Raw genomic sequence first — 17,399 nt, 5'->3', positions numbered from 1 at the left:
TACGTCAGAGGTTTAAAGAGAAAATGTCATTTTCATTGTTGCTATTATAGTATCTAAGAGGTAATATTTATTAGTACGAATGCGTTTAAATATAATTATTTCTAAAAGTTGAAAATTAAAATTATATTTTAAAAACTATGATTTTGCCTCTTTGGTTTTTACCTATGAGAATAAGATGTTGTGGAAATCACTTAAGGTTAGGGACGACAAATGGAGGGGACAGATATAAATATACATTCTCTTATTTGAGATGATCATCCAGCTCAGTTGGTAGAGCGCAAGGTTTTTAATCTTGAGGTCGTGGGATCGAGTCCCACGGAGGGCATTTCATAATTCGGAGGTCTCCCACGAAAGCTGCTCTTAACCTAGTGTTGGGGGCAGCTTACTATCCTACCTCCCCCTTACCCCATTACATATAGGAATAAGGTTCAGCTAATTTTTTTTATTTTCATATTCGTTTAATATTTTTGTACCCACTACTTACTCATTATTTAATATGGATAAAATGTTTAAATCTACACTCGTCAACGTGAGTATATTATCAAATCTAACCTCACATTCACTGCTCAATGGGATACCCACCACTCATTTCGTATCCGCCTGCATCCTTTTGTACCCGTCCATACTTGTTTGATAGCAATCTTACATATTATAAAATGTTTATACCCTAACATTTGGTTAAATTCTAAGTCAAATCCTATAAAATATTAAGATTTACAGAATAATCTTTGAAATTATCCAAAATTTATATAGTATGTAGTTAATCGGAGGGCGGATAATGTCCTAAACCCATCACCTATTCACCATCTACAGCAGATATGACTTTTTACATCCACACCCGCCTATTATTCACTAAACTTATATTCATACCCGTTTCAATTGGAACATATATAGTGCAAAATCCACAAATTTATATTCGTCTTCCATCCTTACTTAAGGTTATGTATTATGTGACTGATTCTTTACTTGAGGTTATGTATTATGTGATTGATTATTTTATTTATAAGATTCAATTAGTTTAATTTCCCGGCTTTAAATAAATCACAAACTTTCCAATCATACTTCCAAATTGGATTCCCACTTCACCATATTAACTAATTGAACGGAAACTAATTATTGACATAACTTTTTAAGGGATTATTTATATTAAATTTATTAAATTGTATTCGTTGTAAGATACTATTCAAAAGCCTTATTAGACGGGAATGGGCAATTTATTAATAAAATTGGAAACAAATTTTCAATTATCTTATAATAGTACATTATTATTTATTATTTTGTAACTTTTAATATTCAGGTAACTCAACAAAACAACATTCTATAATATGGAGATTATTTTATAATTTTTAATACTCGAGAAAATCAACAAAGTAGTTTATATAATTGTGAGATTATTTGTGTACTTTATCGTTAGTTCTATAGACTTATTAAATCTTAGATTCCACAAATTATTTTTGGACATGTTTAAATGTTTGGTGTTATATTTATTAACTAAAATGTTCGGGGAAGATCCCTATTACAGACAGACTTAGGTATATAATTTTACTTGACGCTCTTTACCATTATTCATTAATATGTTAGCTAAGGATCCGTACTAGGTTTCATGTTTTATATACAAAAAGGTGAATAAAGATTAGGGTTAAATAAATAAAACATATTGAGAATCAATTATTTAATTAAAAGGATTACGTTAAAGTGATCCTTTCAAAATATTCTTTTTGTTTTCTTGTTAAATAAGATTAAATACGTATTCATTATTTCTTCTTCACTAGTTGTTTGCAACTGTTTTAAACTTTTAACCTAATTGAAGTATTAATTAAGCTTCAAGATTACTCCCTTAATCAATAAGATTCTTAGGGATAAGTTATATGTATTATTTGGTTACCACCTATTACTTAGTTTATGTGTTGCTTAGCAAACTATTTTTTTTAAATTATACCTAATATTACGTTATGATTCTATGTTGGTAACTCGTAACTAAAAAATTAATGGTGATGATGATGTATCATCATAAGATAATGCCACATAATCATTAGAAAACAGTAAGAAAATTGTAACGTCAGTATCACTGTTAATTTTTGTACAACGGATGACCAAAATTAAATCAAAACATAACGTTAGATATGATTTTAAAAAAATAACAGTTAACTGACCAAAACAGAAACTAAGTAATAGGTGGTGACCAAATAGATAGTTTATCCTAAAACCTTTCAGATATATATATATATATATATATATATATATATATATATTCTTACAAATACAAAAATGATAATTTGAGGAATGCTTTTTAACGTATGTTTTTTAAGGTACTACGAGGATTTGGGAAACATGGCGGAAATAAAGGAGAGTGACAGACAAGCGCAGTACAAGGAGAAGGGTTGAAAGCTTAAAAGATTGATGGATAAGCCCCTGGGCAATTTACGAAAACTTGATGAATAAGCCAAACAAGAATTTCCTCAAACTGTTCATACATCAATTATTCATTGGAACATAAACAGTAACAAGCTTGATGACTGGTACTAGTTGCAGTAAAATCCTAAAAAGAAAGGTGAAAATTGGGTGTTTCATTTTTTCAACAGTTGGAAGCTGTTTTAGTAAAAAAAAATCCGATCTTTAATTATTCATACGGCATGGTCTTGTCGGGTGGAAAAAACCTCATCTGTCACTGTCCATGTTTGTTACACTGAAGAAAAGCAAACAACGAGAGTAGAGTGGGAAGATAATAAATAAGAGTTCTTTTGGGTGTGTGTGAAAGCGTATGTGTTTTGTTCATAAAAGCAAAGGGAATTAGCAAATGTCAAAAGATTCTGAGGAGATAAAGACGACTGAGCAATGGAAATGTTCTGAAATGCAAGGCCTTGAACTTTTCTCCGATCGTTGCTCTGACCCTTTTAAAACCAACCCATCAATCCACAAAGGAAGTGTAGGAGGAACAAGAGAAATGGAAACTTCTTCTTCATCAGAGACAAGGAAAGATGAGAGTGACAATGGCGGTGGTGGAAATGGAGAGAAGCCGAGGAATGTTCCTTCAGTTGGGTTCGGTGAACTATTTAGATTTGCGGATGGCTTGGACTATGTATTAATGGGAATTGGGTCACTTGGAGCTCTTGTTCATGGCTGCTCTTTGCCTATCTTCCTTCGTTTCTTTGCTGATCTTGTCAATTCCTTTGGTTCAAATGCAAACAACGTGGACAAGATGATGCAAGAAGTTTTAAAGGTTATACATTTAACCCATCCTTTTTTTTTCAATTATCTTTGTTAGGCTAAAGAATTCTCATTAAAAAAATGTTTTTTTTTGTTTTGATTTGTAGTATGCATTTTACTTCCTTGTGGTGGGTGCTGCAATTTGGGCATCTTCATGGGCAGGTTAGTTCATTATAATATAAAGCAAAAAGCTTTTTAATTCAAGTTTTTTTTCATTATTGAATTAAAATGTTCAAAATTTGTTGCAGAAATCTCATGTTGGATGTGGACTGGGGAGAGGCAAACAACAAAGATGAGAATCAAGTACTTAGAAGCAGCTTTGAACCAAGACATTCAATACTTTGACACCCAAGTTAGAACATCCGATGTTGTTTTTGCCATTAACACTGATGCAGTTATGGTCCAGGATGCCATCAGTGAGAAGGTAAAAAAAACATATTCTTCGGGAAGTTTTTCATTTATTTTTCTGGTTTCTATGGTGTCAAAATGAATTCTTTTTGGCATGTCTTATTGCAGTTGGGCAATTTCATTCATTATATGGCAACGTTTGTGTCCGGTTTTGTGGTGGGTTTCACTGCAGTATGGCAATTAGCTTTGGTAACCCTTGCAGTGGTTCCTCTCATTGCTGTAATTGGAGCAATCCATACCATCACATTAGCCAAGCTCTCTGCAAAAAGCCAAGAAGCTTTATCACAAGGAGGAAACATTGTGGAACAGGTAAAAATACTAACTTTTCCCTCTGTTTCAATGTCTGGTTATTTGCTGATTGCGAGTCGAATTGCAGACAGTGGTTCAAATCCGGGTGGTTTTGGCTTTTGTTGGTGAATCGAGGGCATTACAAGCCTACTCTTCAGCACTGAGAGTTGCACAAAAGATTGGTTACAAATCTGGTTTTGCAAAGGGAATGGGATTAGGGGCGACTTACTTCGTTGTTTTTTGCTGTTATGCTCTTCTTCTCTGGTACGGTGGTTATCTGGTTAGGCATCATTACACCAATGGAGGGCTTGCCATTGCCACCATGTTCGCAGTTATGATCGGTGGATTGTGAGTACTCTATTTCTACTCTGCCTTTTCACTCTATTTTTTCATGTTTTGCTCAAAGACAACCCTTTACATTGATAGGGGTTTGGGGCAGTCTGCACCAAGCTTGTCTGCATTTGCAAAGGCCAAAGTGGCAGCAGCTAAAATTTTCAGTGTTATTGATCATAAGCCCAGCATTGATCGGAACAGAGAGTCGGGTTTGGAGTTGGAATCGGTTACTGGTCTAGTTGAACTCAAAAGTGTGGATTTTGCATACCCTTCGAGGCCAAATGTAAAGATCCTTAACAATGTCTCACTATGTGTTCCTTCTGGAAAAACCATAGCTTTGGTGGGAAGCAGTGGTTCGGGCAAAAGCACTGTGGTCTCCCTCATTGAGAGATTCTACGATCCCACCTCAGGTAAACTATGTCAAAGGCATATATGTATTCGATGTTCTCTAAGAAATCGGGTGGCATAGCTTTTAGAATCGGAAAGTCTCGGGTTAATTAATGTACTTTGTGTAGGAGAAGTGATGCTAGATGGGCATGACATAAAGACATTAAAGCTGAGATGGTTGAGGCAACAAATAGGACTTGTGAGCCAAGAGCCTGCACTTTTTGCAACCACCATTAAAGAAAACATTCTTTTGGGGAGGCCTGATGCAAATGAAATTGAGATCGAAGAAGCTGCAAGAGTGGCTAATGCCCATTCATTCATTGTGAAGCTTCCAGATGGTTTCGAAACTCAGGTTTAGCCGCTCAAAGATGGTTCATTTGGTATCAATTTAATTATTACTTCTCATTTCACCAAATAGGCTAGCTAATGTATGAAAATGGCAGGTTGGGGAGAGAGGACTTCAATTATCAGGCGGGCAGAAGCAGAGAATTGCTATAGCAAGGGCAATGTTGAAGAATCCAGCAATCTTGCTCTTGGATGAAGCAACTAGTGCACTGGACTCTGAGTCCGAAACTCTAGTCCAAGAGGCCCTTGATCGGTTTATGATTGGGAGGACAACTCTTGTAATTGCTCATCGCCTTTCCACCATTCGGAAGGCTGATCTTGTAGCTGTACTCCAGGATGGGTGTGTTTCGGAAATTGGGACACATGATGAGCTCATTGCCAAAGGAGAAAACGGTGCCTATGCCAAACTCATTCGAATGCAAGAGGCAGCACATGAAACTTCTATTAACAATGCTAGAAAAAGTAGTGCAAGGTAGCTTCCATAAGTTTTCATATGTTTGTTAATATCTCGAGAAGCCTTGCATCTTTTAGAATGTTATCTGTTATCATGGTTCTTCTGCAGGCCTTCTAGTGCTAGGAACTCAGTAAGCTCACCAATCATTGCCCGGAATTCATCATATGGCCGATCGCCATATTCACGCAGGCTTTCCGACTTTTCTACTTCTGATTTTAGCCTTTCACTCGAGGGATTCCACCCTAATTACCGAATGGAAAAGCTTGCCTTCAAGGAGCAAGCAAGTTCCTTCTGGCGCCTTGTGAAATGAATTCACCAGAATGGGTTTATGCTTTAGTAGGTTCTATAGGATCTGTTATCTGTGGATCCCTGAGTGCTTTCTTTGCATATGTTCTAAGTGCTGTGCTCAGTGTCTACTACGACCCGAACCATGCTTACATGGTCAGAGAAATCGGGAAATATTGCTATCTGTTAATCGGACTTTCATCAGCTGCCCTTCTCTTCAACACACTACAGCATTCCTTTTGGGATATTGTGGGAGAAAACCTCACAAAACGAGTGCACGAAAAGATGCTGGCGGCAGTACTGAAAATGAAATGGCATGGTTTGATCATGAAGAAAATGAAAGTGCTAGGATTGCAGCAAGGTTAGCTCTTGATGCCAACAATGTTAGATCAGCCATTGGAGACAGGATTTCAGTTATTGTGCAGAACACAGCACTCATGCTTGTTGCTTGCACTGCTGGTTTCGTTTTGCAGTGGCGCCTTGCCCTCATCCTCATTGCAGTCTTTCCTGTGGTTGTAGCAGCAACTGTTTTGCAGGTTTGTTTCTAAAACTGATCCTTTGCGCTCATGCGTGACACCGTCAAGAACTAATCTTGACTAAAAACAGATCATTTACCTCACAATAACCTGTATTTGTTGGATTTTCAACAGAAAATGTTTATGAAAGGTTTCTCAGGAGACCTAGAAGCTGCACATGCCAAGGCCACTCAACTAGCTGGAGAGGCCATTGCCAATTTAAGAACTGTAGCTGCCTTCAATTCGGAGAACAAAATTGTTGGCCTTTTCTCTTTGAGCCTTCAAACTCCTCTGAAACGCTGCTTCTGGAAAGGACAAATTGCAGGAAGCGGATTCGGGGTTGCTCAGTTTGCACTATATGCTTCTTATGCACTTGGTCTTTGGTATGCTTCATGGCTTGTGAAGCATGGAATCTCTGATTTTTCGAAAACAATCAGAGTCTTTATGATTCTCATGGTCTCCGCCAATGGTGCAGCTGAAACATTGACCCTGGCTCCTGACTTCATCAAGGGAGGTCAAGCCATGCGGTCAGTATTTGATCTAATCGACCGTAAAACTGAGATCGAGCCTGATGACCCGATGCCACACAAGTTCCAGACCATCTTCGTGGAGAAGTTGAACTAAATCATGTAGACTTTTCTTACCCTTCACGTCCTGATATCTCGATTTTCTGTGACCTTAATCTCCGCGCCCGAGCTGGAAAAAGTCTTGCCCTTGTTGGTCCGAGTGGATGTGGTAAAAGCTCGGTGATTGCACTTATACAAAGATTCTATGATCCCTCATCTGGACGTGTTATGATAGATGGAAAAGACATTAGGAAGTACAACCTCAAGTCCCTGAGAAAACACATTGCAATTGTTCAACAGGAGCCCTGCCTCTTTGCTTCCACCGTCTATGAAAACATTGCTTATGGACATGAATCTGCAACTGAGGCCGAAATCATCGAGGCAGCTACACTAGCCAATGCCCACAAGTTTGTATCCTCATTGCCCGATGGTTACAAAACGTTTGTTGGGGAGAGAGGGGTCCAACTTTCAGGGGGACAAAAACAGAGAATTGCCATTGCAAGGGCACTTGTAAGGAAAGCGGAGCTTATGCTGCTTGATGAAGCAACCAGTGCCCTTGATGCCGAGTCTGAGAGGTCAGTCCAAGAGGCTCTACAACATGCTTGCTCGGGTAAAACTACGATCGTGGTTGCTCATCGGTTATCGACAATTAGGAATGCTCATGTCATTGCAGTGATTGATGAAGGAAAAGTTGCAGAGCAAGGATCTCATTCACATTTACTAAAAAACTATCCTGATGGGTGTTATGCTCGGATGATACAATTACAAAGGTTTACAAATAGCCAAGTGGTTGGCATAACTTCAGGTTCGAGTTCTTCGGTAAAAGCGAAAGATGTCAGTGGAAGAGAAGGCTAGTGCCTAGTGGGTTAACTTCAAAAAAATAGTAGAAAAAAGGGGTATATCCCAAAAAACCCTCATGATTTTTTTTGGTGTTTACTCTGGATTTAACGTTTGGATATGGTATAATATATGTTCATCGTCTTTTTTTTCTTCCATGTTTTAACTTGTATTTTCTCCATGCATCTTTTTAAAGAAATGATAATGACAAATATAGTTCCTTGAGATTGATTGAAATAGAGCATGATGTTCCATTTCTAACTTGGATATGAGTCATAACTAGAGGTGTACAAAAAATCCGAATATTCAATTTTACGCAAAAAATATCCGAAACCGGATTTGGGAAAAACCGGTTTTTTTTTAAACCATATCGAATATTTTAAAACCGGATAGTATAACCGGTTTGGGAAAAAAATTAGACGACCGGATTTTTTACCAGATTAAAAACCGGTTTGAAAAAAATCGGATAAAAAACTAGTTTTTTATCCGGAAAAAAAATCCGATCTGAGATTTAAAAAATTGGATGACCGGATTTTTTACCGGATTAAAAACCGGTTTTTTTCAAACCGAAACCGATTACACCGGTTACATCATCCGGCCCTCCAAACTGGTTATGATCCGAACCGGTTTTTTTATAAACCGGGTTTTTAGCTTAGTGAAAAAACCGGATCGGTTTTTATCCGATCCGGATCGGATTTAAATCCAGCTATGTGCATCTCTAGTCATAACCCACTGCCCTACAATTCTACAAGATACACAATGAAGAAAGACCTAATGCAGCATAGGAATTTCCTAACTTAATCCTAACAAGCTACACTTTCCTGGTGTCCTATCTAGCGCCAGTAGTTAAGGTTCATAAATATTCCTCCAGCAACAATATGGTGTATTAGGAATTGTGGATAAATAGCCACGTAGAAAGTAAGAAATACTGGCAATTGCAAGCACTTATCATTGAATATTCTATAAACTGGCATCACCAGCCTGACCAGAAAGAAACAAATACTAGTTCATCAAACAACTCAAATCTGATAAATCATTCATCATCCTATGAACCACCATACCAACCCAACCCATGACTTGAGAGTCAACACTAGTTTACATCCCTCGTGCTCCTCACTATTTTCATCCTGATTGTATTGCTTAGAAAATTATAAGAATAATGAAACAGTAAGAAATGGAAAAAAAGGGAACGAAACCACTTATGCGGGGAAGCATTAAAATACAGAAGCAAGATGGGGTTTATCACTAAAGCAGTCAGACAATCAGTTCACAAGGAACCTTTCATAACACCCAAAATTCCTATGAATCAGGAGCTCTAACTTTATCCACTGATCGACAGAACAATGAACATCATTGATGGAGCCAAACAAGCACTGCTCACATTGACATTAATGTTGGTCCATTATTTGGCATGCCCATCCCAGCAGCCAATTCAGCATCAATTTGAGTATGTGGTGCAGGCCCCAACATCAGCTTCAAACTGCACCAAATAAAGCAAACATCAAACAAAAACACCCTTTCATATTTCAAGATATGCTAAACGCAAGCAGTTCTTTTTTAGCTCATTGGCAGAACTAAGTTGTGACAATCTATCACAGATTCATATTTGCATTTTGCAAATATGGAGAAAGAAAAAGCGGTCATCTTCATTGAAGATTTAAGAAACGAATGTGGAAAAACTAGCTTAAGTTTACAAGAAAATCAAAGTAAAATTTGGCAATACTCCGACTTAGTATGTGCTTACGAGTTTACTAAGACCATGAAACATAATGTTTAGAACTTGTGATATATAATGTTAGCCAGGGGCAGATGCACTCAGCCCCTTAAGGGGCAAAGTGCATACCCATTATTTTGGATAAGTTATTAAATATAGTTCAATGTATTAAGGGAAGTAGAAAAAATAAGAAAATTTGCATACCCATTTTGTTGAAAAATGAATATTAAAATTTTTAGTCCCATTTTTAATTTCTGGATCCTTCACTGATGTTAGCTCTTTTAGATTTTGCAAACATTTATGCTAAACACTGTAACAACAAAATTTTCTCAATAACACTAGAAACTCATAACACAAATGATGATTCTAAGCATAAAACCTCTATTAGTTAGAAACAAAAGGAGATATAGTGGCAAAAATAAGAACATGAAAACAATTGCTCACCGTTTCTTGTGTCTTTTCGTCTTGAAATGTTCATCCCTCACAGTCGAATTCGCAAAATATCGGCTGAATAAGTAAAAAATAATGAAACATATTTAATTATATCATACTAGAATTCAATTTTCATTTTCTATGTTTCATTTTTATAGAAACAAAAACAATAGATTAAGCAAATTATATAATTAAATTCATAAGCAAATTGTACTTACTCGCAGTGTAAGCAGTAATATTGACCCATTCCAGGCAAATCCTCATCGCGAGGCAACGGTTTCTTCTCGGAATCACCCTTTTGCAGCTCGTCATAAACGGCGTCATCACGTGAATCAAGAATTTCCCCGTTAAGAAAAATAGAATAGATTAAGTGCAAAAGAATAAACTTTTATCATAACAAAAGGAAAATTTCATTCAATTAAACTGGAAAAAAAGGATATCTTTGAGGAGGAATTTGTCGCGGCGAGCTGTTTTGTGAGAATATCTTCGCTTCTTTACTTTCCTGCTTGGGCATTTTCCTCCCATAGTTTCCTCTTCCTACTGGAATTATTTGAATAGCTTTTGACTGCGTTTTGGAAATTTAGGGTTGTATCCTTGTAAAACCCTAGTCGAAAAGGTGAATCTACGTGCTTGTCTTTGAATTTTATTCGACTTGGAACGTAAATAAACGATGCCGTTTAATTGCATATCTCTTATTTTGGGCCTGATACCTGGTCTTTAAGCCCATGCTTAAAAGAATTGTTTGATTGAAATTATAATTTTTTAATAATTTGATGTGATTATAAAATAGTATATGTTCAACATTTTTTTAATCATTGACAACGTACACATATCTTAGGCATAACTGCTCGAATTCAGACCTTAAGATAGAACAAAACTCCAATGGGAATTCGAAATCATGAATTTATCATGTATTAATATCATTGTAATTATAAAATATTATTATTATCTCATCAAGACACATTTGTAATCCATGTTTCACATGTGTTTATGTTGTCAATGGCTAAGAAATATTATGTACAAACATTATCTTATGATTATCTCAGATTATTTAAAAAAATAAATCTATCGATTAAGTTTAAAATAGTAATTTTTAAAAATCATTTACAATATAAGTCAAGTTTAAAATCTAATATTTAAAGTTTAAATTCGACTCGACTCATTTTTATAATTTTATGATATAATGTTTAAATTTATTTTTTATTCATGAGTTATATAAGTATTACTATTAAACTTCGAATTAAAATTTATTATTCGTTAAATATACGTAAACGAAACCGAGGATGAAGTGGAAGATGCAAGATGAGTCAAAAGTATGTGCGGCCGCATTAGCTGAACGGCGTATGGAAGGTGAAAGTCAGGGTAAGAGTCGAGAATGTGACGAGCCTCTGCCAAATAAAATCGGAGGATTGACAAATCCGATTGATGATTGTAAACACTAATTTTCGTCGACATATTTTTTTCCCTTTATATGTACCTACATATTTATATATATACATATTTTGAAACTACGTATATAATATATAGTTTTTAATAGTTTTTAAAACTATATAATATAGTTTTAAAAAAACATTTTAGAAAATATATAATATATAATTTTTAAAATCATTTTGAAAACTTATATATATAGTTTTTGAAAACATTTTTGAAAACATATATATTATAGTTTTGAAAACATTTTGAAACATTTATATATTATATAGTTTTTAAAACGTTTTGAAAACTATATAATATTTTTTTTGAAAACATGTTGAAAACATTCGTATATTATATAGTTTAAAAACATTTTGAAATTTATATATTATATGTTTTGAAAATATTTATGTATATATATATTATTTATTATTATTATTTATTTTATTTTTATTTTATTGTTTTGGTCTTTTCCAGGTCCAAGTTCAGGGTCCATTTTTTAGTCCAACACAGTCACGGCTCCAGCCCGTAGGACAGGCCTGATCCAGCCTGTTGGAGTTTAGGGTTTGGGAACCCTAAAACATGTTCAATCACCGCGCCGCACGGGAGTCTAAGGGTCATGGGCGAAATGGCCGGCCGTTATCCCGGGACTGACCCATCCCGGGATAGTCGGTCAACCACGAACAGAGCACTCCACAATATCCGGGATTCTCAACGGCCGGTGGGGGTTATAAAAACCCACGGCCAAGCCACTGCCAGGGGGAGGATCACAGGAAGCCGAGGGCTCAAACCCACCGTACCATCAACCACAGAACAGAGATAACCCATCGAGAACACCACACACAGAGCCATCACAAACCAACCATCGAGAATCACAGAACCGAGAGAACATCGGCCACGGGAAACCAAGAACCCATAACATCACAAAGACCATCAACACAAAAACCACCAAAATACCAACAACCGAGAACCCACAAAAACAGTAAACAAATCGACCAACAACAAAGGTCGAACACAACCAAATACACAAAACCGAAGTACCAACCAAAGGCCTCGGAGAAGCTATCGGAAAACCAAAGGGCATCGGTTTTAAGGTAAAAGACCCGAACTTTAGGCGTAGATCTACGCCGTTGGGGGTCCCTTTAGGGGAAACGGGCTTCGGATCGGGGTTTAGAATGGAAGGGACACGGAGCGGTGGCCGGATCTTGGCCGGCAGTTAGGCTCTAGAGAGAAGCCAGAGAGAAAACTTTTCTCTCTTTAGTAGAGAGAGAGTGAGAAAGGAAAAATGAGAGGGTTGGGCGTTATCTCCCTCTCATATGGGTGTTTTATACAGCTGGTGAAACGACGTAGTTTCAATTGGGGGTATTTGCGTATTTTACATACGGGTAAACTACAGCCGCGGTCCCTGTAAGCCGTATCTTCTTCATTTTGGCCATTGAATTTAATGTTTTAATTTGGATTTTGGATTTATTATTTTTTCATTTTGGTCCCTTTTATTTATTTATTTATTTATTTAATTATTTATTCATTTACCTATATATATGTATATACTTTTTGGTTAATTTTTTTTCCGTTTTACAATAATTAATGTTTTATTTCATTTTTTTATTTCAATTTCACTTTAGTTTGTTTTATCGTATTTTCAACATCATCTTATCTCTATTTAGTTATTTTATTATTATTATTTTATTTTTTTTCACTTTTTTTTTATTTTTTTATTTACAATATTATCTTGGTATCTTATTTATTTACTCACTATTATTATTTGTATTATTATTTTCTTTTTTGGATGTATTTAATTTTCATTTTTTGTTATTATTATTTTTAATATTTTCATTTTTTTTAGATTTCCAACCAATCAAAGGTAAGTGATGTGAATCGGGTTTTTAAATTTAAATTTAAATTTTTTAATTCTTGCAATTAAGACAACCGATAAATTAATTGGTACCGAAAGGGCGGTTCAAGGGTGCTAATCCTTCCTTGACCGTAACCGACTCCCGAACCCGATACGTTTCTGGTACAACGCAGATCAGGTAAGAAATAAGGTGTCCGATCAACCCATTTTTTTAAAAAAAATAAATGATCGGTGGCGACTCCAGTCCATTCTCCTAAGTCGAAGCCCAATTCCGGGCACAACCGAAAGACGGTTCCGACAGCTTGGCGACTCCGCTGGGGACATGTAAGTGAGTCAGGCCGAAATTAATTTTCGGTTGTCTTTTTATGCGAAAATGGTAAATTTAAATTTATTTATTCGATTCCAGTTATTTACCTTTGATTATTTTTCAAATAAATAGTTGTACTAACATTTTTTAATGATTTCAGATTTTTCAAAGTTTTCATCTCAGGCTCTGTACCCGAGCTCCGAACCCTTTTAAGTGGAGGTGAAAGCGACGCCTTCGTGTGAATTTATTCACCGTATGGGCCTAGCAAGTAACCTTCAGGATTCATATACCTTATGCCTTCGTGTGAATTTATTCTCCGTATGGGCATAAGGGAATGTTTCCTCTCGAGTTTAACTTAGTCCACACAAGCTTGTAATGGGCTTAGAACTAAGGGTCTGGCAAGCCCAAGGGGGCACCAGCAAGGAGAACTCGAGTACCGTTTTAGAACCTAAACCGGGAGAGTGCAGGGAATTAGAGCCCACCCCAAAACCTCATTCCAAACCCTAGGCTGTTTTATTTCCTACTTTATTTTCTGCTCAAAGCATGCGAACTAGACAAATATGCGGTTAGGATTTGTTTGAAATTAGCATGCGGGATAGAGATCATGTCCGGGTAGGAATTAAAGCATGTGGGGTAGATATCATGTGGGGTAGGACTTTTCATTTTTATCATTTTTTTATTATTATCCTTATCTCATTAACTTTTTTTCCTCCTTTCATTTTTGTCCTTTGGCATTTTTTTTATCATTCGCATCATTTAAAAGAGGTGTTGATCCCCCAAAAACGTGTTTGTTAAAACATGAATAATCTACATTAATGGACAAAGGGGTTGTAATACAAAGAGATGAAAAGCTCAGAAGTCCAGCCGTGGTCAAAGAATACCCAGAGGCAAAGGTTGCAGCGGCAAGACGAGGAAAAGGTTACTGACCCGGACGCTCCTTTAGAAAACTACAAGAACAAGATGGTGAAACCCTAGCTGAGCTGGATGCCGTTGCTGACAAATTCAAGAAGCAAGCTTCGGATAGTCTCTATCGATAAAGGGCTCAAATGGTGTTGCCGTTAGGGAACAGACTCGGCATAGAGTGAAAGACGGGGATGCAATCCTTCGAGACCTTTTTGGGGCAAGTAGCTCGTCATCTGCACAAGTTTAGCCAAAGGAGCCGGAATGGTTCGACAGGATATTCAACCGGTGAAAAAAGGCGGAAGACGAATCCACTTGTCAGAAGTTGTCAGAATATTCTTGTCTCTTAAAAGATAAAACACTTTTGTCCCCAATAAGGATTATTTATAATAACAGACACATTTTTCGGATCATTGCCTCGAACATTTCATGCATCATGCATTCTTGCATATTTCGCATAGTTTTCATTTTTTTCACTGCCTTCTCATGAACTAATAAGATATTTTCATAACGGAAGGGTACAAACACTAGACGTACCTCCACAAGCTTCGGACACGTGTCATCCTCATTCAAACTGAAAAGAAGATGGAAGTCAGAATTACTCAGATCGAAGAGAACATGTTGAAGCTCCAGAGAGAGTTAGAAGAAAAGATAAATCAGAATAGCCAGAGTACCCTAGATGCAATCACGAAAGGCCAGGAGTCCTTGATCGATCATATCGTTGCCAAGTTAGTTGGCTTACGTCAGACAAGTGTGCCTGGGGCAGGCTCATCGGAAGGGGTAACCATGCCACCCACCCCGCAAGTGGTTGTCTCACCCAGAATCTTACCAGGACTTCAAGATAATTCGGATGGTTATCGCATTCCGAAATTTGAAGAAGAGGTCAAAACAACGAGGGTAGAAATTACCATTAACCCAGGAGGTAGAACGGGTGGAAAGCCTCCCCTGAAGAAGAAAGAAAGAGAGATCATCAACATTTCAAAGTCGTTTCCGGTCATACCCTTTTGTAGGCAAAAACCAAGGAAGGAAAAAGAACATTTTGATCCCATTCCCATGACATACAAGGAGCTCTACCAACAACTGTTTGACGCACATGTGGTGTCACCCTATCCCGAGACACCTCTAAAGCCCCCATACCCCAGGTGGTATGACAAAAATGTGCATTGTGAATATCATAGCAGTGTTCCGGGGCATGCCATCGAAAATTGCCTCCCCTTTAAGAGGGTTATCCAAAGGATGCGCAACAGGGGTTGGATTCATTTTAATAATTTAGAATCACTCCACGTTGCACCAAACCCCCAACCAAATCATGAAGAGAATAAGGAAAGTGCAGTTACTGAGGAAAAAGGTAAAAAGGCCAAAACCAGAGTTTCCGAAGTGAAGTTACCTCTTGCTTGGGTATGGAGGCAAATGATAAATGAGGGGTTTCTTGCACCACATTTTAGCACATCAAATTCCAAAAGTGACAATGTTGTTATCACAATGAAGATGGACATGATGTACAAGAATGTGCCGAATTTAGAGCCTTGATCCAACTAATGATGGACAGGAAAGAGCTGGAATTTTACGATGAAAGCAATGACACTCCTAAAGCAGAAAGAGTCATGGCAAGTGGGGCATCCTGATGAGGCCTTATTCAATTTTGAGACATCTTGTTTGAATTTGTTTTTGATTTTTTTTGTCCGGGACTTGGTTTTGAACTTTCTTTGGATATTTGAATAAATTTATGTTACTTTAAAGATTATAAGCAATGAATCACATTTGCAAACTTGCAATTCTTTGAATATCATCTGAATTAAGAAACTCTGTAAATGGTTCAAAGTTACAGATCTTTGACGAAGTGACATGATTTAAAACAAGGACTTTGACCTTATCCAGAATATACCCTCAAACACCGTACCCCGCTCTTGCAATTAACCAATATACCCTTTTCCTTTCATAAGGTGCGGACAACATGGGGCATCATTAGCATATGACAATTACTATGTTTTTTATTTAAGACGTTCAATGACAATGATGATCTTTACAAATGAAAGAGTCGAGTAGGTGAATCCAGTTTAGGTCAGTTGCTTGAAAATTGAGCTCTAAAAATGAATTTTTTTTTACTTTTAACAACACCTAGACTATAACAGGTTCTTCTTGACAATCTTAAGAAATTAAATCCATAAAAACTGAGCTATTCCGCTAAGGCAATTGGTTATAGAGGAAACTTGAAAGCCCTGACCTTATGAGTAGATTACGTTCAAACCATGACATTGCTCGGACACTTGGCAATTCGGTGTTTGCTCCACTGCTCTTGTCAGGCTGAAGACTTTGTGATGAGATGAACCCTTCAGTTAACTTGATAAGAGTGATTATAATATTAAGCTGTCCCTCTAAAGCAATTGGTTAAATGCCCCGGCTTTATGGATTCAGCTAGCCAGATAATGACAAGTTAAATCAAATTTATCTAAGCAAGAAATTTTCGGTAAAATGGACTAAGGGAGTTAAGGAACACCTGTTATAGTCAACTACGCACGAGCACTCAAGAATTTCATTTTTAGACCGATATTCTTTGCACTGCCTTCGCTAGAGGAGCTTGCAAAGCTTGAACAAATGGAAGATTTCAGATGACCGAAATAAAAGGTCTAGTAATTGATTATGTTAGTTGCATCATTTTGTCCGCACCTAATTGAAATGCCAAAGCATGGTTCGATATTTCAAAAAATGGCATTTTTTACCAAAACCTTAGAAAGGAGGCCAAGCTAAAGCCAACCCATCCATTTGAACATTTGTCAAAGAGCTGTAACTCTGAAAACGTTAAAAGAGCTATTGATTTCTTTGATATTCTTTGAACTCACGTTTATAACTTGATTCAATTGCGAATAATATTTTACAGCATTTTTATCATATTCTCTCTTGAAACAAGAAAAATGAGAAAAACATTTTAGCATGCATCTTAGACATACCTAGGTGCATCACATCCATCATTTTAGCATGCATAATTTTGCAGCTTTCAGAGTCAAGCTTCGACTTAAGGATGAAGGCTACTCGACTTGCAAGCACCTTTAAAGAACGATGGTGTAACTCAGCAGCAAGAAGCTACACCTCAACCGACTTTACATATCTACAGATCTCAGAACCAATTTCAGATGGGTTCGAGAACTAATTCAG

General features: G+C 36.8%; 1 protein-coding gene and 1 pseudogene across 2 annotated transcripts; one reads left to right on the top strand and one right to left on the bottom strand.

Moving 5' to 3' along the window:
- Positions 1-2,775: 2,775 nt before the first annotated feature.
- LOC120207524 lies at positions 2,776-7,850 on the top strand (annotated as a pseudogene).
- Positions 7,851-8,803: 953 nt separating this feature from the next.
- On the bottom strand, positions 8,804-10,354 carry LOC120207525 (zinc finger protein 593-like). Of its 2 annotated transcripts, XM_039206978.1 has the most exons (5): positions 10,212-10,354; positions 9,990-10,098; positions 9,784-9,846; positions 9,002-9,105; positions 8,804-8,971 (listed from the first exon to the last, which is right to left on the bottom strand). In XM_039206978.1, the coding sequence occupies exons 1-4, from the start codon at positions 10,294-10,296 to the stop codon at positions 9,003-9,005; spliced, it is 360 nt and encodes a 119-aa protein (XP_039062909.1). In that variant the 5' UTR covers positions 10,297-10,354; the 3' UTR covers positions 8,804-8,971; position 9,002. The 2 variants fall into 2 exon arrangements, with proteins under 2 accessions (XP_039062909.1, XP_039062908.1); XM_039206977.1 differs by having other exon boundaries at positions 8,804-9,105.
- Between the last annotated feature and the right edge of the window lie 7,045 nt (positions 10,355-17,399).

Source organism: Hibiscus syriacus, unplaced genomic scaffold, assembly GCF_006381635.1.
Source record: "Hibiscus syriacus cultivar Baekdansim isolate YM2019G1 unplaced genomic scaffold, ASM638163v2 tig00014862_pilon, whole genome shotgun sequence".
Lineage (NCBI taxonomy): Eukaryota > Viridiplantae > Streptophyta > Magnoliopsida > Malvales > Malvaceae > Hibiscus > Hibiscus syriacus.
Note: the sequence above shows the minus strand (reverse complement) of the source record. Positions and strands in the feature narration are given on the sequence as shown.